Source organism: Amphiura filiformis, chromosome 17 (genome assembly GCF_039555335.1).
Source record: "Amphiura filiformis chromosome 17, Afil_fr2py, whole genome shotgun sequence".
In the NCBI taxonomy this organism is placed as follows: domain Eukaryota; kingdom Metazoa; phylum Echinodermata; class Ophiuroidea; order Amphilepidida; family Amphiuridae; genus Amphiura; species Amphiura filiformis.
In genome coordinates, this window is record NC_092644.1 from 58,384,566 (window position 1) to 58,407,411 (window position 22,846).

Consider the following 22,846-nt stretch of genomic DNA (forward strand, 5'->3'; position numbering starts at 1 on the left):
GTAACAAAATGGAATCTAAAAACTTAAAAACGTAAATCTAAAAATGTAAATATAAGTCTAAGTATAAGGCCAAAAAAAAAATATTGTTGTGTTGCCCTCAAGTGGGAAAATGGGAATGTTGGGTCGGACGGTCGGATTTCTTTTTCTTTTTCTTTTTTTTTAACCTTCAGTTTTTTTTAAATCCCCTCAAATATTAAATAATGCTTCTTCAATTAGGGGACATTTGTCAATTTTGACCTCTGGATACCTAGTTAGACATCAATTAAAGACTAGTCTTTCAATAAAATATTAATTTCAAGTGAAAAACATTGATTTTTTGAACAAATCTGTAAAAATCATCATTCAAAAAAAAAATGCTGACCCTGATTTTGCAGGATTTAGGGTCGGTCGGTTGAGGGCAACACAACAATTTTTTTGGGGGGCCTAAGTTTGGTTTCAATACAACTTCAGAGAAGATTTATTAGATATGTTCAGTAGACAAATAATAACATCCTGCCAATGATATAGAAATATACATGCAAAAATGATGTGCATCTACCAGGAAATTTTGCGGATATTTCACCTCGGATATGTGGTTTCTGAATTGCATCAAAATTGTACAAAAGTAAACAACTTTCTTTTGTTTTCACTCATTTGACCTACATTTGAAGCAATACGTGCAATACATGTATTTTACAGTAAGTATTTTAAATGTCAGTGTATTTAAATGTCAGTGTATGTATGCAGGAAATGAAAATAGTAAATGATAGAATGACATCTTCACAAGTATTGTCACATGTTGCAATTGTAAGCTGCCATTGTCATAATGGTATTAAAAGAGTCTGGCATGCATGCATCTTTTTGTGGTCTATTGATTGACTAAACAAAATGCTTCAGTTCAGGGATTTTCTGGGATGTGAGTAAACCATATGAAGCGTTTAGAGGCAAAAATCTGATATACCTACATGCATTTGTTTTTTTTAAATATGGAAAAATATAGCTGGTCAAATATAAAGAAAATAATTAAAAAACAAATATGGGCTACGTACATCATACTTTTGATTGTATTTAAACAAATTGAAATTGAAAATCTTAAAAATTCAGCTTTTTGCACCTTTGTTATTAAATAGCATAGATGTGGTAACATAGCCTGCTAGTATTTAAGCTGTGTAAAAAGACAAAATTGGGACATTTTACATGAAATTGTAATATCTCTGAATTTGTTGCATGTATTTGAATGAGGTTTCAACTTTATTAATACTGCTGTTTTCCTTTTTTTGTCAAATTTTTCATTGCAAAATATGTACCGGTAATGACATTTTTAGTGACTTATCTTTCACTTTTGGAATCACTTAGTGTGCTTTTTAAGTTAAAATGAAAACAGAAAGATTCGAGCCAGGTATACCAACTTGGTGTGGGGAACAAAGACAAAGACAAGATAAAAACTAATGCAGTACCGGTATGTAAACCAGAATGTTGTACATGCACTGTTACGTCTGCATTAGAAAAAATCCAAAACCACAGGGATGGAAGACAAAGTTAACAAAAATACAACCGACGTTTCGAGCAGATAAACTTACAGTATGTAGTTTTCGTTGTTTGCTTTTATATTTTGTTGTCTGTCCCTGAAGAAGAGCAGTTTATCTGCTCGAAACGTCAGTTGTATTTTTGTTAACTTTGTCTTCCATCCCTGTGGTTTTGGATTTTTTCTAATGCAGACGTAACAGTGCATGTACACCATTCTGGTTTACATACTGCATTAGTTTTTATTACAATCGCAAATTTCCAATTTGCGAGTGTTCTGTTTTTGGTCAGTTCTTCTTTCTTTCTTTCTTTCTTTCTTTCTTTCTTCTGTCAAACTTTTAACGAGCCATTGTAGCCATATGCTTTAGGCCAATGTAACCATATTTGGTCACAAGGACCATTGGGTAGGGGCACAAATGTTACATGACCAACTTGAGGTCAAAGGTCATCCAAAGGTCATTATGGCCAAAATGTGATTTTCACTAAAATGCTTCTTCTTCCACAAATTACATAATACAATGACGTCACTTGCATACCTGCATCGCCTTTAGCCAGTGTCTAAAAGTTGTACAAAGAATTGGGGTCAAAGGTCATTAAGGGGGTAAAATCTTACAATTGCATTATCTCGACATCCATAAGGGGTATGGGGCTCAAACTCGTTAACAACAAATCTCATGACCAGGGGAACATTTTACAGGGGTCAAGTCAAAGGTCATGCAGAGGTCAAATTTTAGAAATGCATTTTCTGTACATCTGTAAGGGGTACAGGACTCACACTCTGTGACAACAAACTTGATGACCAGGGGTATATATTGGAACACTTTGCAGGGGTCAGGTTAAAGGTTATCTGGGGTCAAATCTTATAATTTCTTTTTCTGGACATCTGTAAGGGGTATGGGGCTCAAACTCAGTGATAACAGATCTCATGACCAGGGGAACATTTTGCAGGGGTCAGGTCAAAGGTCATGCAGAGGTCAAATTTTAGAAATGCATTTTTGGACATCTATAATGGGTACGAGGCTCAATTTTGATGACAACAAACCTCGTGACCTGGTAAACATTAAGGTCAAAGGTCAGATCAAAAGGTCATTAAAGGGTTACATGCCTGGCGATTGTCTGCGCTCTGTGAGCGCAAATTATCTCTAGTCTTGTCTTTGTCTTTGTTCCCCACACCAAGTTGGTATACCTGGCTCGAATCTTTCTGTTTTTATAAATTCTAGGTATCCTCTTGTATCATTCTTTGATCCTTGGTGTGTTTTGTACCTTGTCCGTTGGAGGCACGATTACCTACTTTTTTAAATGAAAACTGAAAGTGCATGGTATTTATTAGTAACAAACAAATTCAACAGAAAATGTTAGTAGATTTGAGGTTAGAATTTGTTTTTCTTTAATACCCAAGTCAAGCATTGGCAAATGTATTAAAAACAAATTAATTTCCTGATGAGTCAATAAACTCAATGGTGCTCAGTGTTGGTCTGATACTGTGTATGTAGATTCTGTATGAGCCTTATTAATGATGGTAACCTCGGTTACTTGTCTATGAAAATACACAAGTAATTAGTATGATCAATTATTTCAATCTGATCAAATTGGCCATGATTTGAGAATACAATGCATTATATGCAAATATAATGCAGCACAATTAGCTGTGTACGTACAAGCTGGTGTAATGAAATGAAGAACAATTGATGTTGTAATGATCTAATTTGGGGGTATATTAATTTCTGGAAACTACTAATGACAAAGTGCACTTTAAAAATCTAATATTTAGGGTTGTGATATCTCCATCATTAAGATTACTGGTACGGTACTTAATCACATATGTTTCTATTCCGCATAAAAGGCAGCATACTGGCATGTATATGTACATAATTATATTTAAAGGTATACGGTGTATGTAGTGAACATGTAGTGAACAGTAAGTAATACTGGCAGTAGTACAGTACAGTACTACCTCACTGTCTTGTAGAGAAGTGCCCGGGGGGGGGGGGGCACTCAACACAAAGGACCATACGGGTATGCTCCCGAAAGACCCCTTTTGGGTTTCGCAGCTCGAAAGACCCCTATATTTGACCAAAATAAAGCTCTGAAAGACCCTTGATTTTGATAATGTCAGCTCTAAAAGACCCAAAAATTGCTCATTCCTCATATTTCTTGTTTTTTCAGGCGATTTTCAACCAAAAAGCCAAGAAAGACCCTTGATTTTGACTTTTCGCAGCTCCAAAAGACCCCATTTTACTTTGTTCACAGCCCGGTTCGCAGCTCCGAAAGACCCCTTTTACCGGTACGCCGTCAGCTCCCAAAGACCCACCACCTCAAAATTCGGGGAGCATACCCACCAAAAATTTTGATGTGCCCACCCCGGGAGAAGTGTACAAAATATTGGTGTTAAAAATAGTAGTTTTGTTCACAGTCGAGTGAATAAGCTCATAGTTATAGCTCCATGATGCCTGAACAGCATTTTTATAGCACATTTTCAATTTGTTCAAAGCCGTTTACATTTATTCTACTGCCACTAGGATACCAGTCTTGGGGTCCAGGACTCCTTGATTTAGCAGGTCCCCGTGATTTGGACCCCTTAATTTTGTACGTCTGTGTAGAATTAGATGCCTGGACCCCTTTATTTGCCAATTTGGACCCCTGGACTCAGCAGGTCACCGCTAACCCTGATGCCATCATCCATTGCACAGGTATGACTATTTCTAACAGCTCCCCATTTTACACCTGTATGGAGTGGAACAAGCAAGATCGTGTCTTGCCCATGGACATTATGTTGGCCATGACAGGGTTCGAACCTGCAACCCTGGGATCATGCATCAAATGTCTAGGTCACCACGCACTAGATATGACTGGGAAAGCAACAAGTTGAGCATCATCGTTTCTTGTTTTGATTTCATTTTGACAGGCATTCACTCTGAGTGTATATAAAAAACAACTTACATTGTACCTTTGTCAAGTTGTATTCTTTCAATTGTAGTATGGTACTCAAAAGAATGTGCACCATCAGTATGCATTAAGCTTTGATTTGATTTGATTTGTTATTAAAAAAAAAATGTTGACATTTATATAGCGCCTTTCATGTGTATCAAAGCGCTTTACATTTATTCCGCCGTCGTTAGAATATGTCAGCTGCCATACAATGCCCAAGGCATGCTCATACCTTTGGGCGGCGCTCAATGGACAATATCCCTAACAGCTCCCCGTTTCACCCCTGGGTAGAGAGAGGCAAGTGAGGTAAAGTGCCTTGCCCAAGTGCACAACACGATGGCACCGCCGGGGCTCGAACCCGCAACCCTCCGATTGCGAGGTAGAGCCCGTACCGTTGCGCCACCGTGCCCCCATGAATACAGCCTGTCTCAAAAAAAAAATTGTGCAAGTGAAAAGCGCCTCTTTTGGCAATTAGAAAAGGCCGTTGACATGATGCTTACATCAACGCTAAGGGCGCAGTCTTAGCTCTCAAATGCCGTTTGTTCTGTTCAATTTGCTTATTTCAATCACGAGATATGTTTATTTAACAACCACTTTTACTAGGAAGAGAGCTGTATATCAATGAGTTGAAGTTGATGCGTCTAATGCACTCCCCTTCGGGCTCGTGCATTAGACGATCCTTCGTGATCAACATCAGCGCTGCGGCATTATGTTGTCTAATTTCAACAAGTAATATAAACCTATAAGGTCCGTATGCACAAAAGAGTTAGACCGGGTCTAAAGTTAGACCTGGTCTAAGTGGAATTTAGTACCATGAGAAAGGACATTTTCCTTTACATTTGCTTAAGGGGGTACTACACCCATCGCATTTTTTATGGGTTTTTGCATTTTGTGAAGAAATGAGAAAAAAAATTGGTCAAAGTGGTATGCAAAATGAAGGGCAAATCTTCTTGTTCTATTGGTGGCATCGGTATCGATGTAGCTTACATGCTTTTAAAGGGACATGCCCAAAAGCGGTACATGGGGGCACTTTTACAAATTGGAGTATATCTAAATTTTCAGAATTGCTACCGTGAAACCAGTCACACGCACAAATTAAGCATTAATGTCAGACCCTAAAAGTACCAAAATATATATTTTTTGAAATGCATTAATTATGCACAGCTTTGAAAACACATGCTTGGCATCACTTATCATTATTAAAGAAAATAAACTTCTTGTTTCCCCTTCCAGTTGACAATGATATGCAAAATTTGTGTTCGCTAGCCAGCACATCTGTTTCAGGTTTGAAACAGTAAAATCTTAATGATAAGATAATGCTTGTTTTTTAGTTCTAGGCGATTTTTAGGGTCGCCATCTCAGTAAAAGACAAACACTGAATACAATGTAAACGCTATCACAAGTACATGTGTTTGGCACAAAAATGTTAATTTGTCGCAACTTGTTGCACAAAATCAACTAAAGTGGGAACGTTCACAATGTATGTTGGAGCATAATTAATATGCCACCATTTTTACTTACATCAGAGAAGACAATCCTGTGAATTTCACTTGAAATAATTCCTGCCAGATGATATTTCCGAGTTTGTGGAGGTCGCCATTATAATTTGGTATTTTGGGGTTGGGCGATACTTGATACTTTGATACCGCCGATCGGTACTGTGGGTCGATACGATTAATTGGTATCGGCCATACGATACCTACCGGTAGGCTACTTTTGACAGAATATAGAAAAAATAAAATGTATTATTATGAAACGTATTGAAAACAAAAATATTCGAAAATTGAAAACAAATAATTATAAGCAAATATTCTAATCTTTCATTCTCGGGGGCACTCGGCAACTTTGGAGGTGGCGCGCCTGGAGGGCTGGATAAGACCCCCTTTTCAGCATCGCTGTCACCCAAAGACCCCATTTTTTTTTACAAACACATGCTCTGTCACCCAAGACCCCTATTTTCCCCAGGCGGCGAATGGCATGATCGAGCCGGCAACTTGTGAAACCGCCCGGCCGTATGGCATTTTCTATATCGCTCCTTTGTTAGTTTTGTGGGGTTCATTATCGAACCCCAACGGTTTAGCTTGTATTTATATTATTTATTAACATAGGCCTATTTGTTTGTGATATTTCAATGGTTTTAAAATTTCAAAATAATCCCATTCAATTACACGGTTGAAGATGAAAATTTACTGAATTTAGAGAATGCAATGCGACCACCACCTGATTTTTCCATTTGATCTGTCACCCAAAGACCCTTACAAGTTCAATTTGAACAGCAACTTTCATTTATCACTGATTTTGTTACTTATTTTGAAAAAAACAATGAAATTTGAAGCCATTTAGAACTAGAAATTGATTTTGAGGTTTTTGCAGCGCTGTTTCGCTCTCACCCAAATATTCCATTTAAAAATAAGGTCATGTTCTCACCCAATGACCCCATATTTTTTACATTTTGCTCTCACCGAATGCCCCTTAGTGCGAAAGTGCCAGCCCTACACCTATAATCCATTTCATATTGAAGTGCCCCCCCGGACTTCAGCTAGCGAATAAATTGTGTGGTATAGTGATTTAATTCCAATGGATTGTCCCCGGGATTGTCTATGGGATATACTCAGCGGCATACCATGGCGTGATATATGTGCGAGATATTTCGAGTGATAGAGGTGAAGTTTATGATGTTGTTTTTTTGCAAATTTCCAATGTTTTTCGCCTCCAAATGTATTGGGAACTTTCATAATGATTGCATATTAAAGACCCATTCAGTGATCCCAGCGCAAGTGTAAAAAAATTAAAATTGTTTGAAGGATAAGTCATTCAAAAATACCAAATGACAAATTTGGCAAAAAAACGAAAAAAAAACCAGCAGTACTGACGAAGTTGAAGCCAGTGGCGTAGCTGCCAAAATTGCCTGTTTGGGCCCCCGCTCCCTGGCGCTATTTGGGCCCTCGCCCCCTATCTCTAGGAAAAAAGAGGGAAAAAAAGGGAGAGGAGTGGGGGGGGGGGAGAATGGTACTATATAATATCAAAATGTGTTGCTTTTAGGGCGCTATAGCCCGGGGGCACTTCAACTTTGGAGGTGACGCGTGTATGTATAAGGCTGTTAAGACCCCTTTTCAGCATCGCTGTCACCCAAAGACCCCATATTTTTTTACTTAACACATGCTCTGTCCCGCTCTGTCACCCGAAGACCCCTATTTTTCCATTTGATCTGTCACCCAAAGACCCTTACAAGTTCAATTTGAACAGCAACTTTCATTTATCACTGATTTTGTTACTTATTTTGAAAAAACAAAGAAATTTGAAGCCATTTAGAACTAAAAATACGATTTTCGAGGTTTCGGTTCTCACCCAAAGATTCCATTTCAAAAAAGGTCATGTTCTCACCCAATGACCCCATATTCTTTACATTTTGCTCTCACCGAATGCCAAAAATCATGCTCTCACCCAATGACCCCATATTTTTTACATTTTGCTCTCACCGAATGCCCCTTAGTGTGAAAGTGCCAGCTCTACACCTATATCCATTTCAAATTGAAGTGCCCCCAGGCGCTAGCACCTATAATCTCTTTTTTCTCTGTCTCTCTTCACTTTCTCAAACCACCGAAAAAATTGGGTCAACCTTTTCGGTTGTTGAGGAAGGGCGGCTAAATTTTGTTTGGTGGATTTGGGCCCCGCCCATACAGGCTTGCCCCCGAAAAAAAAATCCCAGCTACGCCACTGGTTGAAGTCCCATTCAAATACACAGTAGCTAATTTAGATACTATCAGTATCTAAATTACAGATTCGTGTAAAATGTCTTTCGGCTGAACCACTCGCATAGGCTATGTTTAGCACATCTATGACAATGACAAAGGTACCGAAATCTGAATTTTGATGATTTTTACGATCGCCTGATGAGCAAATCACTGAATGGGCCTTTTAACTATTTTATCATTTTGGAAGAAAAAAAGAAAAATCTAAAAATTTAAAACGATCGTACATTAAGGCTTTAATTAAAAAGAAAGTTGTAAACTTGTTGCATCTAGTTGATTAAAGTGATGTTTGCTATACTGGTTTTATTATCACCTGTGTTGTTTGTGTTTACGATTCGTAATCCCACGAAGAGTAAGTTTAGTTCGTTAATGTGGTAGGCCTACAGCCACATCGCACTCGCATCCCCTGAACAAGCACATCCCGACTCATTTCAGGCGCTGGATTCAGGGGAGCGCCGACTGGCCCAAGAGAAGAGAAAGGGGCTTTCCCGATTTATGTTTAAAACAATATTGCTAAAATTGTCCACCAAATCGCTTCAATTAGATCTTCATTTTGCACAAGTTTCTTACTTCTGAGGGGGAACATCCCTCTCAGACAACCCCTCATGTCATGCATAGCGCGCTCCATGCCATTCTTTTTTTTTTCATTTTATTTTATTTTTTCTAAAAATTCGGCCCACTCCCTGACTGCTCTGGATCGACAATCGGTAACAAGAGCTGGTATCGCCCATCCCTATGGAGATTGACATAGCCGTATTATAGGCCTGGGAGCGAGTCTAATACGTGTGAGTAACGGCAGAAACCGGTTGTGAAGAAGACTACGTGGATCGCTACAAAAATAACCTTCCTTAACAACCTGTCAACTTTAAGACAAATAGGTGAAAAATTACACTTTCACGATGTGTTTTCATAATCTTTTTATTTCACATGATCCGTGCATATATCGCCTAGCTATAAATGGAAAAATATTTTTTAGACCAATCAAACCAATACATGGGTGTAGTACGCCCTTAAGTTATTTTGAATTATTTTTGAACGTTGCATTAAAATCTTTGGAATGTGCTAGCTACTCTAGGAAGGAAATAAGAGTAGGAAAGGACCATTCCTGATGGAACTTAATTCCAGTTAGACCAGGTCTAACTTTAGACCCTGTCTAACTCTTTTGTGCATACCATCCTTAGTGTGCAATATTTGTTTGTCTTTTAACATGTCTTGAGTGACTAAGAGAACAGTATTTTCCATGATAAAATCATTCACGTGCACATGTATTTAAATTTACAGCAGAATGTGAAACATTTCTTCTTTTAATCTGTTGAAAAAAAAGAATCATTATTCCTGCATCATGATAAAATAGTAAAAACAGTAAAAAAATTGTATTGTGTAATTGATGCATTCTTTTGATTTCACGAAGGAACCCTTGATAAACTTGATGCTATCACTGATTTACATGTAAAGCCCTCTTCCCTAGTAAAAGTGGCACAAATGTGATTTTACTCTTTCGTCGTTACTAAGCATATCTTGAGATTAAAACAAGCAAATTGAACAGAGCAAACGGCATTTGAGAGCTAAGACTACGCCCTTGACGTTGATGTAAGCATCATTTCACAACGGTATTTTGTAACTGCCAAAGAGGGCGCTTTTCACTTGCACAATTTTTTTTGAGACAGGCTGTATATGTATTTGATGCCTTTCACTTTCATCTACATGTATGTATACCATATGATATGAGGAAATCGTCAGTGTACATGTATGTTATTCAAAACAGCCAAAATCTCAACCTCTTGATGAATTTGTGGCCGGGTTAGATGAGGGAGGAGGGAGGTTCAGCAAATCATTGAGTTGTTATATGATTGGATCTCTAAGTGATAATTCACACGTTAAGGCTGTATCGTGAACTCTTAATGCCCAGGTGTTTTTAGCAAGGGGGAAGGAAGGAAGAAAGAAAAGATCAGAAATCTTTTTTTCAGTGGGTTCTGGTTGAACCACAGACCGCTTGGGTGCCAGACATGTGCACAGGGATAGTTGGTCATGGAAGTCTACATGTACCTTGGCTGGCCAAGCTTTCTGCGCCCACATGACTGTTCGCATGTTGATGTAATCGCATCACTTGGGATACCTTTGTGTGCAGATGCTTTGTGAATTGAGCTTTTTTGATGTTTGGTGAAGTTTAGTTGTTAGGTGGTAGAGAATGTGACAAACAAACTAGAGGTCCCAGGTTCACATCCTAGATGGTCAGATGATTTTATTCCTTTTTAATCACTTATGTATGTATAGTAGTAGAAGATGACTTGTCATAACTGTATTTATGATTCCAACAAAAGCCCCATGTCCATAATCATTTCTGTCTTATCCAAGATCCTGTTTACCAACTATGCATGATTACATCCCATTCTTACTTCCCTTGTCACACCCTCTAAGTTCCGGTATAATCAATTATGCATGATTACTTACAATACTTACTGCTTTCAAGTTCCATATTCCCCATGTTACACTCAGTTATGGTTTATTATCATATTCACACATACATGAATCAGACAGGCATGTTCCCCCAAACTTTTGGCAAAATGACACATTTTTTGTTCTTTTCAGCTACTTTTTGACAATTCAGGCCCAATTGCTCCCCACCCAATATTGCAAGATGGATTGGCACTAATGGCCTCATTCCCTACTTTTCTCAACTTCTGGCTACATAATGTTTGTATGCCAAAAAAATAATAAAAAAATCTTGCCGATTCATTTCCTTAGCAAAAAAAATCATCAAATTTGTATTTATGTTCTGTTTTAAACAAAACAAAATTGGGAATGACTTTTTTGTGTGGATATCTACTCAAACATACCATAAAAAGAGGATGCTACTCCTTTAATTGAGATGAGAGTACTATTTTATTATCATTAGAACAGTTTATTAATGTGCATGTCATTTCATAAGTTACATGTTTATTGACAGAATAATCAAATTTCTCTAGGCAAAAAAAAGGTTCGTCTCAAAGCTCGCGCGCGCATTTATAAAATCGCACAATTTGAAAAAAGAAATGAGGAATTTTTTTTTCTCAAAATACCATAAAAATACTAAGTTGGGAATAAAAACAAAAAAAAAAAATTGCATTTCATTTTGTTTTCAAACCACTTGTGAGTTTTGAGCCTTATTTTTTTATTGCCTTACTGGTAACATTGTAGTTTACGAAATGTACTTTCTTGTACAGGTCTGTGTACACATAGACACACACAGCAGATTGTAAAGTTCACAGAAAAGTTATTTTATTTGTTCATACATAATGTATAATATAGTGCTTACTTTTTGGGTTTAACATACTTGTAACATAACATAACCCCTGCAAGGACATTTATGGATGAAATTTACAATCTATAAACTAACTCTATTTGCTTGTGTTAGTTTAAATAAAAAAAGAAAATCTGATGAATGTAGAATTGAACTACCAATACCATGTAAAATTATGGACATTTCACATATGGGTCATTATTATTTGCCAAGTGGGTAACGTGATCCTAATGATTATGAGGCCAAAAACGGCAATTGTAAAATTAAATTAATTTTAATACATGTAAAAATAGGAACACAAAAAGCAATAAAATGCATTTCAAGAATATTGGCCTAACTTCATAATAAATGTACTAGTGATAAGGTATGTATGCAGGAGGTGCCCCCCTCCCCCAAAAAAGAAGTCCCTCTGAAGAAAGGTCCAAATTAGAAAGAAATATTATCAGTGGGACCACTTTTTCATGTTAAACTGTTCAAAATAGCCCCTTAATGTCTACTCGTATTATAGTGTAAAGTCTGCCTTTGGCATTAGGGCAATTTTTAGGGGTGTCCCTATTTTGGAAGTCCCCCCTCCAATATTATCTTCGTACATTTAACTCCCAATTTCAAAAGTGCCCCCTTTGGCCTGATTGGATCAGATTGAATCATGTTTGTATTTTCTATTTATAATATTTCAGCACAATTTTAAATTTTAGTTTGATAATATTTTTCATAATGTCTTATATTTTACAGGAGTTGTACTGACATAATATGCTGTCTGCTGTTCTTTGTGTTTGTTATTGGTATGGTGGGCTTAGGTGGATATGGTAAGTTGTAATACATGGACTCGTGTGAGATCTGGATGGTTGTGCAGAGAGGGTGCTTCCCCCAAGTATGCCAAATCATGCAACATCAACCGTTTTCTTGATACAAACTACCAATTGTAGCCTCCCATCTTTGCAATTATTTGACCATTAATTGTTAAATTCTGGATCCGCACCTCATATAGGATGTCTTTTTGCCATGGCAACTTTGGGCAACTTTTAAAAAAATGAAGGAGGTCAAGCTGGATACATTAAACCTAGTGTCTGCGGTGTGGACAGAGGTTTCATTGAAACTTCAACAACCAAAACTTTCAGGTGAACAATTTGTTAGTAATTGTTAGCAAATGAGCAAATACTTTGAATATGTTATCTATTAGTGGGAACAGAAAAGTTAGGAAATAAATGACCAGTCCAGTGGGTCAGTTGCCTGATGAAGTCTGGAGGTTCTAGACGCTAGTTTGCAAAGTAAGTTTCTGAATGAGATTTATTTCCAAATATTTTGAGCAAACTTTCAAACTTTCATCATAATGCAAATGTAACAACAAAGATTAACGTTTATGCTGGTATCTATCTATCCTTCAATGCTTTGAGTGTGAAGTGCAAACACATGGTAGGTAGCGCAGGAACAGGAAGTAATTCCGGTTTCCATTGTCACCAATCTCCATCTAAAGTGTTTTGTGGCAAAATAATAACACATTTAATCATGTCCTGAATTAACTCAAAGTTCATCAAACTACAGGTATATTACATGAAGTGCAATCCAGATTTATTAGGAAAATTTACAAAATATATTAGGTATGACTTAATTTGCTTAAATGACAGCATGAAAGCTGGCAGCTTTAAAGGAAACTATTGGCATCATTTTCCACCTTAATGTGGCAGTGCTAGCATTCACTCAAAGAACTGGCGGACATTCCTGCATGCTTAAAGATGACACACTGCCACATTAGGTTTATATGTGGTTTAGAGGTTTTAGAAGCTACTGTGTTTGATTTAGAACAATGAGAAACCCAATACTAGCATATCAGCACATGTTAAATATAGAAATTACAGAATACTTTGCTTCCTTAAATGAAGTTTCAACAAAAATGATTCTACAGATGAGTTGACCTCAATATTTATCAACAAAGGCAAGGGACTGGTGTATCGATATGCTTGAGCAAACTGCATACAGCCATTGTTAAAGTCCTGAAAAAATGTGATACACACGCATACTACCAGGCACGGAACAATGGGAATTGTTATGATGCACGCGCATACTACCAGACATCACAAGTCAACTCATCTATAATGACGTTAAGGTTTTGTGTAATTTTAGGGAGAAGTACAAAATTTACACTAATAATTTTATGGATATTTGATCCCATTCTAGACCAACCATGCTTTTTTATTATTGCCCCCATAGGTATAATACATGTAAGGTCCAGCAGCATATATTTCTTTTTGACATTGGAGGGATGGTGATTAGTGTAAAATACGTGAAACAGAAGGGTCTTTTGCTCACAGAATGAGTTAAAAATGTGCAATTTTGAAGTTGAAATGGTAAAATATGACATTATATTTGGACAAATAGTTGTGAAAAATTGTCATTTTGAAGGTAAAAAAAGAGGTTAATTTGGTCAAAACATATAACATTGAGGGGTGTAATGGACCATCCCCCAGTCATATATTGGGATTATTTATTCTCCCCATCCCCTCATCTACGCCTATGGTAAGGTCAAAAGAAATATTAAACTTAGAAATATTTGCTAAAAAATGTAAATAGAAATGTCAGGAGAATCCAACCAGTTTACATTGTATAGCACCTGGCTGATAAATAACAATGCAATAATTGACCTTGTACCCATAAGAAAGTATTATTTTTACACAATAAAAAATTCATAGTCCAGTGATTTTCAACATTATTGCTTTTGAGAATGGTGAATTTTTCTAAATTATACAACTAAAAAAAATGAACTAAAAATCTTCTTAGTTATTCTTGTCCAAATTGTAGGAAAATAATTTGCATTTCCATATAGGTTTTTCAGTGCCAATACTGCCATGTATTTTTTTTTATTCATCAAGAGTCATGAAATTTATAAATCATATGTTATTATAGTCCTCACCACAACCTACACTTATGCAGGCATTGGAGGAGGGGTCGCACATTGCAATTTTACTAGTCCAGAGAATGAGGTGCCCGATGCTCAATATTTCATTCGATCCTGATCCCACTTCTAAATTATATTTTAGTGCTTGCTTGCTTGCTTAATTCGAGTGATGTCCTCAAACTGTGATGGCTTTCTACAATATTCTGTCCTCCATTGCTGTCCTGAAGTCTGCTGCCTTCAGTCCAGTGTCATATCTTTCAGAATGTCTATGTAGGTCAGGTCAGGTCTTCCAGATTTCTGCTTCCCATGCTTGGCTATTACAATGAACCATTTTTGATGCGGGATTCTCGCTTCGGGAACAATGGCTTGCAAACCGGATTCTTCTTTCTATGACTTGTGGCTTATTTTTGGAACATTTCCATATAGGTCTGCGTTTGTCATATGTTCCTTCCAATGCACATACAGAACAGTTCTTAGCATTCCGGTATAACAGCCGTCAATCCCCTTTGCAAGTTTAGGGTGATGTACCAGGCTTCACATCCATAAAGCAGCACCGACTGTACTGTTGCAGCAAAAATTTGAAAGTTTGAAGTTCGAAGTTGGTGCACATGGCAGATAGTCAAATAGTTTATGGTGTAGGCTGTATACGGAACTTGAAAAACATTGATGGCCATGCATTTTAGATTTATTTTGATAAAAATTACCTTTATTTCAATCTTAGTTAGGACAGTTTGAAATTTGGACAAGGTAGAAATGTGTTGATACTTTAACACAATTTCTCTGATGTTTGTTCTTTGTTCAGCTTACTACTCAGGTGATCCATTGACACTCATCTATGCAACAGACTACCAGGGCAATGTGTGTGGAAAAACACCAGGTTTTGAGTAAGTATTGAGGGACATTTTCTGATTGAATTGGCCAATTAAAGGAGGCAATTATGAACATTTTTAGTATGTTTTGCTCCCTACTTATATCTCATTTTCACAATTGCCCTGATTGGGCTATTCCATTTAAAACCCACACTTCCCCAGTGGAAGATTTTTGGAAATATCTTCCACAGGGGGGAGTATGAATTTCAAATGGAATGAACACATAGGCACCCTCCCTCAGTGGAAGATTCATGTGGAATCTTTCTCAGAGGGTGTATGAAATTCAAATGGAGCTGCCTATGTACTATGTGTTCATTCCATCTGAAATTCATTCTCCCCCTGTAGAAGATATTTAAAAAATCTTCCACAGGGGGAGTGTGTGTTTTAATGGAATAGCCCATTGTTTCACAATCAGGGATGGATTAGACTTAAGACTAATGTGACCATGTGACTATGGAAAAAACAGGTCAGGGGTACTCCAACATGGGGTACAAGTGCCACATGCCACCAGTGTGTAAAAAATTGGCCTGAATGTACATAGTAGCAAATTGTACAAATGTATGACACATTCATATGTTTATAGTAGTATCCTCCAAAATGACTCATTCACATAGTAAACAACACATTTTGGACTGTGTCATAGTGGAAGTAACCCAAAAACAAAAGTGCCCATTTATAGTATATATAAATCAAAATCCCCCCAAAAGAAAAAGTGTGTGACTATACTGGGTGGAGGTGGTGTAGGCACTTTCCTGTTGTATATTAATAGGAAAGAACATGCATTCATCAAAACAGGACAAATTGGTGTTGACTCAAAACTGGCATACCAATTCCCTTTATGTTGTCCTTGTTCAGTGTCTTATATTAGTCAGATAAAGACTAGATAACAATGTTCAGCTGTTTTTGTATCTGCAATCTTAAGCTTAATCAGACAAACTTCATACATGATGTGTCTTAAGCTTACAGACTCTTTTCATTTCATTATATTTGACATTAGAGACATCAAAATCACATAAATACACATTTAAAAAACAAAAAATTTATCAATACAAAGACTGTATTGCCAACGATTACCCCAAAACTAGACCTGCTTAATTCCGCTCCATTCAACCTTTTTCCAAGAATGTGCAGATTTAATATCAATAGAATATCTTGAGTTCCTACCACATGTAAAGTACACCATGTTTACATAATATAGTTTACATTGTAATTGGTGTTGTATGACAGAATTGGAAGATGAGTCCGGATGACTATACACCAGTACCATTTCCTTATTATCCCACAAAGCATTATTACTAGCAGGTATTTCCCAGCAAGTATACAAAACGTTTTACTAAAACATTTTACATTTTTACACTCACAGCCTGACATTTAAAAATGTCAGGCTGTGAGTGTAAAACATTTTAATAACATTCAGATCCATTTTTGAAAATTTGTTGCAATCAGTAGCTGCACCAGTATTTCTTATATCCCTTAAACCCTTATTAACCCTAGTCCTAACCCTAAACATATCATGGTCCTAACCCCACTCTAGCTAATCTTATTTCATATTTGACATAGCGAACTTTATTTTCGACATAGCAAATATTACAGAAGCGAACCTTTGACATAGCGAACCTTCAACATAGCAGGCAGATACTGAAAAATTTAGGGAAAAAATCAGGAACAAAATTTGGGCCTAATAGTAAAATGTGGAAATTTTTCCTGATTTCGTATTTTGACTGAGGAAATAGGCGGGAATTGTTTGGCATAATATACCACTGCACCAAAAATAGTAACCCACTTTAAGAGTGATAGTTGATGTGTCTTATTTATTTTGTGTGAAAAAGCAAGCAGATGACACATAGGACATGAATTTGATAATTTTAGATCATTTTGAATTGTAAAATGTATTGATATTAATCTGTGATGTTATGATGTATTTGGGACTGATCCAAATTCCAAAGCTTGTTAATGGTAAAAAATACAATGAACTTTTAAAATGAAATTCCATGAAATTTTGTCGAACATGCAGATGCAGCTTACGTGCATTACACAAGGGATCATGCACTAGTTCTGTTACCGTATATTGTCTCTGATATAGGCACTTAAAAACATATACATACAGGATGTTACTAACAACCTAGTGCACTTCAATATTAATTACTGACATTTAATAAATTTTGATCAAAATTTAAAAAACTGTTCAATGATCGTTACAATATGCTAGAGTAATAGTACATTCAGATTGGTACAAACATGCCCATTATTATAAGGTTCCTTTGCAGAGCTGTACAGACTTGTAACCATCGACTCATTCTACTTGAATGGCTCTACTTAACTTGAACGACTCGACTCAGACTGAACTCAACATATTAGGACTTGAGTCTCAAATCCAAAATATCCAGTTTCAAACTTTATGACTCAAGACTCAATGACTCAACTTAACTTGAGACTTGATCAGCTGTGAGCTGTATGGAATAGGGTGGCCATTTAGCAGTGAGTGCCTAATAGGTCTAGATGGGATGAGGGAAAAGCCCCTTGTGCATGGAATAAGGGATGGATTACATGTAACTAAAACTATACACATGATGGTCCAACATATGTTAGCAAAATTTTGCCAAAAAAAGGCAGCCATGATGATCACAGATGTCCCAGCATTGGCCTTTCGGAGATGCAGCGACCTTGCACTTACAATGTACAGGCACGTACTTTCAAACCTACCTGCATACAACTACTGGCATTGTGCCAATTCATTGCATTTGATTAGGCTAATGAAATATGAATGTTAGTTTCCTATTGCCATCTTTTTAGTTTTGCTCTCTCTATATATGACCTCCTAATCCTATAAACATTTCAAAACAGTGCAATGAAATTTTACCAAAATAATGAATAATGAAAAATGACTGCCTCCCATATTTAATACATCCAGCAGGAAACTAATAATGATCTACTTTCATTGGCTTAATATTATATTCCATTTTACCATGGCTGTATGAGACACCATGACATGTGTGTGAAGTGCAATTGATTTGAAATGTGTACTTTGCATATCAATAATTGTCCATATGTTCAATCCATATGTAGTACTGTTTTTGCAGGTCACAATATTAATTTCAGGTGATACTAATGATTTTCAGAGAGCAGTTGTGATCAAGCATTTAACTCTGCAAAGTTTGGTTTGTGTGCGTAAACTAGAATCCACAACATGCTCATCTATCAGCAGGGGCACAGTTCTTTAACCCCAATACATTTGCACATTCATTGAATGACCTCTAAAAATTTCGGTACAAAAACTCATACATGGTTCAATTTGAGGTCAAATTTTTGCACTGTGATTGTTTAATTGAGGCTATTGTACTAAGCCATTGGGATGAGGTTATTGTAGTCTATAGACCTTTTTCCCTCTATCCCACAATGCACTATTCCAGGGGGGTATGACGTAGTTCATCAACCTCATAGATCGTGTGCATCCGATGTTCTTTTGCCATACCTTTGGAATTATTTTGTCTTAATATGGGCATACTGATTCCATATATGCGGATTATCGTAAAAGCCATCGATGTTACTATTATGCAATTATTGAATACACGAGTGATGCAGTTACGGAGCGACGCAGAACATCTGTGTAAGAGATTGTGTTTACATTTTATTTTCATCTCCGAAAAAAAAGTGAAACGGATGCCGACAAAATATCACGGCGTGTCCCGTCATTAGTTTATCAACATTAGGTCTATAAAATGTATACAAAGTTAGGGTTCAATAGCAGGAAACTTTTTTGGGTGAGGACACCATGTCCATAAGTCATAAAAATGTTGTTTTTGCCCCGAAAGGTACTAGTGTTCATGGGCGCCATTATTGTGATTATCGATTCCTTTTTTTTGTGATGAAGGCACCAGCCGAAATGTCCGTATTCCAGAATGTAATGAACTTAACTCTGTACTCCCCCGGGGAGATGATGTAGTTTGCGACACTCATACCCCCCCTGGAATAGTGCATGATGGGAAAGAGGGAAAAAGGTCTATAGTGGTAGGGTGTGCCTCTGGAAATTTGAAAGTACACCCACGTTTTTACAATTTTTCCAAGAAAATTGGACCCGTTTTTTATACTTCAGGCCCAGCTCGGATTTATGGCGGCCTGATTTAACACTATTTTGCAATATATTTTATATAAGCAGATAGATTTGAACGCTGTAGAAATGTACATCAGTATTACAATAAGCTTATTTTCACATATGTAAATATGTTAGCATGAACAGCACTTTCTAATTAGGCAATTTGTATTTTGATTTCTTCTTTATACGCACATATTCTCTCACTTCACGTCTTCATTCATTTATCCTGTGTTATAGGCAAAAACCATTCCTGTTTTATTTTGATCTCTTGGAATGCTTCGATACAACCACTATTGTTACTTCTAACTGTCCATCAACCAAGGTAAGACACTGGTTAAACCCAGTTATACAAACACTAACTTGGATTATAGTGATCATTAACCATATATTCAACTTGCTTTGCCTCCCATGTACAGAACTAAGCCATTCCTCATGTATTTTGATCTTCTGGAGTGCTTTAATGTAGCAACAGTTTATGAAACTGGTTGTCCATCAACGAAGGTAACATGTATGCACGATAGCCATGATACCTGCATGCTTGCTTGCCTGCCTATTTGCACGAAAATATATCTATATATCTATATATATATTTATGCTAATATTTTGCTATGACATTTGACATTATGCTGAATACATTTGACAAATTTGAAGTTATGGGCATCAACTTGTTCATTCAATCCAGCAAAATGAGGACAAAATCAAGTTTTTGATCAGAGTATTAAGTTGTAGTAGTTTTACAACAATGTAGTGCTTTGTTTAAGCATAGGCCTTCAACAACAAAGAAAGCCTATGGTTTATTAAGTTAGCACACTGATTAAAGCAATAATGTGCAATTTGTTCACAGCGACACCCTGAATCTTATTTTATGTATTATTTATAGTTGCATATTCTTTATATGTGACACGATCTGGTCCATGGAGGCCAAAGGCTGCAAATTTGACATTAAGATATACAGGCAAAAATGTGTAGTAAAAACACAATAAAATACAAAAGAAAGTAGACATTGTAAAACTTCATAACTTAGAACCAAGTATGCTAGACCTTAAATGATGGCCGAATGTTTGTATAAGGTATAGTAACTCAATTTTCAAAAATGCCTCCTTTGGCCTCCATGGACCAGATTGTGTCACATATTTAATTGACATTTTTGCTACCCGTTTCATTTTTAAAGCTATCTTATTGGAATGTTGTATTTTTCTTGCTATCAGTTTCATTTTTAAAGCTATATTATAATATTAAAAGTAAAGAATAGTTAATATGTGCATGAGGGAATGTATCACCATAGTTGGCAGTGGTGATACAAACCCACCCTTTTTATTTCAAACCCACCCTTTTTATTTTATACTAAATACCAAAACTCAGAAACCCACCCTTTCTAAGCGTGGTTACTGATCATAGATATTGTGGTTATGGTGGTCCAGGAGGTGCAGCTTTGCATCTAAAGAGAATTACATATTGAAGTTTTAGATGACCATGCAGAATGGGATTTCAATATTTTTTTTGTGTTTCATTCAATCAGAAATTACAGTAAGCTTTGAGATTGCAATTGTCGACTTCTAAACCCACCCTTTTTATCAGTGACCACGCTTTATATGTGGACACGCATTTTAATGAGAAATTTTTTAAACCCACCCTTTTAGACATTTTGTGGACCCTTCAAACCCACCCTTTCTAAAGCGTGGGTTAACAACAGTGATCACATTCATAGTTCTGTATGTCTTGTGTTTTTTAAAGTCAGTTAACAAATGTGCCAAAAGTTTCTTTTTTCATATGTTGATGCATATTGCTTATTGATATTTAAGATTGGAATTTAAAATGTATTTTGCCTTTTATTAGTGTAATTGTGTCACTCATCACTGGTTGCATTGTGAGATAGACATATTGGGTGATATAGCCTGACAGGGATTCAAGTAATTGCCACCCTGAGTAAGCGCTCTCAAAAGTGCGATACTACCAAAGCCCCACGTTCCCAGTGACTATCTTTTGGAATTTGCAGGAGAGCATTAAATAGCTCTTCCAGAGTCTTCAAGGAGAGCTGTTTAGAGCATAGAATGTAAGGAGAGAATGGTCAACTAAAGAGAGATAAAAAATCACTCTCCTATATCAGATTTAAGGAGAGCAATAGAGAGCGGATTCCTCTCGTTCTGCTCAAAAGGCAGTCCCTGCATTCCAGCTATAGTGCGAGAACCACCCTAGATCCAAGTGCGTGCCATGCCAGTGACATTGGACTGAATTGACTGTACTTTCACTCTGCACAAATCTTTGGTGTTCAAAATGATACACCCATGTGTTGAAGACTCCACTTAAACATGTGTGAAACCTCTATGCTGTGTGCATTTGCCAAAAGCTCTATAGTATTATATACAATAAATTTTGTGTTCATTTTTGACACAGCTGCATGTAGGTATTTTGGAAAAAAAAAAGTAAAGAATTTGACAATTTTAAGAAACTTGCATGCATATACTACCTGCCATAACTCTAAAGTGAATTGCTGTAAACCTTTGATGAGAGTGTACTTCCGCGATGTTGACAATGCGCAACTCACAATGCGTATGACACGTAAGGCGGCAGACGGCAGAATTAACAATGTGTTCGATGTGTAAAGCACACAATCGGAAGGCACCTTGTTAAAATCGCGAAAGAACACTCTCATCAAAGACTTGCAGCAAAATACTTTAATAACACATTTGATAAGACATTTGCCTTGCTTACACTCTATCACAGCTCCCAGCTCTACTTTCACCCAATTGTATGTTAAGTAAACAGCACGCTATATAATGACACTTTCAGTTGACACCAATGCTTTTGATTAGTGAGTGGCAAAGAAAATATTTGTAAGATAATTATAGAAACAAACTTTGCGAAGCAGATCACATGAGCACTGAGCAACCAATCAGTGGTATGTGCATACATGTATGTGTTGGATGCGTATACTTCACATTTGGTAAAAGGAATCATGTTTCCTGATTAATATATATTAATTGTTTCTGAATTTAGTTTGTGCATTAAAGTAATAGCCTCCTAATAATTTGCTTAAAATTTGTTTAAATTCGAGTTTGAATTATCACTTGACTTGCAATGTGTAATTTGAATTTCTATTTGTATAATGTTGAATGTCATATAGCTATATTTTGAGTTCTAGTAGTCATTTGAATGGACTATTCCACTCCCCTATATGGAACACATCATGCCCCAATACAGGGAGTGTGAATTGCAAATGGGATTACCTGAATAGGAGACCCCATTTGAAATCTACACCCCTGTGTGGGAAATTAAGGTAATGTATTCCATGTATGTTTATGGATTCCAAATAGAATATGGAATAACCCAATTTCACCCCTTTAGGAAGCTGCATTTATTAAAGTCTGTCTACTCTGAAGTACAAAGTACCGACACGGACACACACATTGTGCCGTAGTCTTTATGAAATGGCGCCCTATAAATGCCTTGTATGTAATGTATGTAATGTAATGTAATGTTGAAGGCACGCATACCTCAGCAGAGACGCAGCACTGCGCACTGTTTACG

General features: G+C 36.7%; 1 protein-coding gene across 2 annotated transcripts in view; it reads left to right on the plus strand.

The window, feature by feature from the left end:
• The window catches only part of LOC140138054 (choline transporter-like protein 2), a 54,160-nt gene that overhangs the window by 14,378 nt on the left and 16,936 nt on the right, over window positions 1-22,846 (plus strand). Inside the window, exons 3-5 of one of the 2 annotated variants that reach the window (XM_072159899.1) lie at window positions 12,196-12,269; window positions 15,159-15,240; window positions 19,735-19,819. In XM_072159899.1, the coding sequence (XP_072016000.1) occupies window positions 12,196-12,269; window positions 15,159-15,240; window positions 19,735-19,819 (241 nt within the window). Of the gene's footprint in view, window positions 1-12,195; window positions 12,270-15,158; window positions 15,241-19,555; window positions 19,641-19,734; window positions 19,820-22,846 lie in introns of both variants that reach the window. The other variant, XM_072159898.1, reaches the window with a different exon arrangement.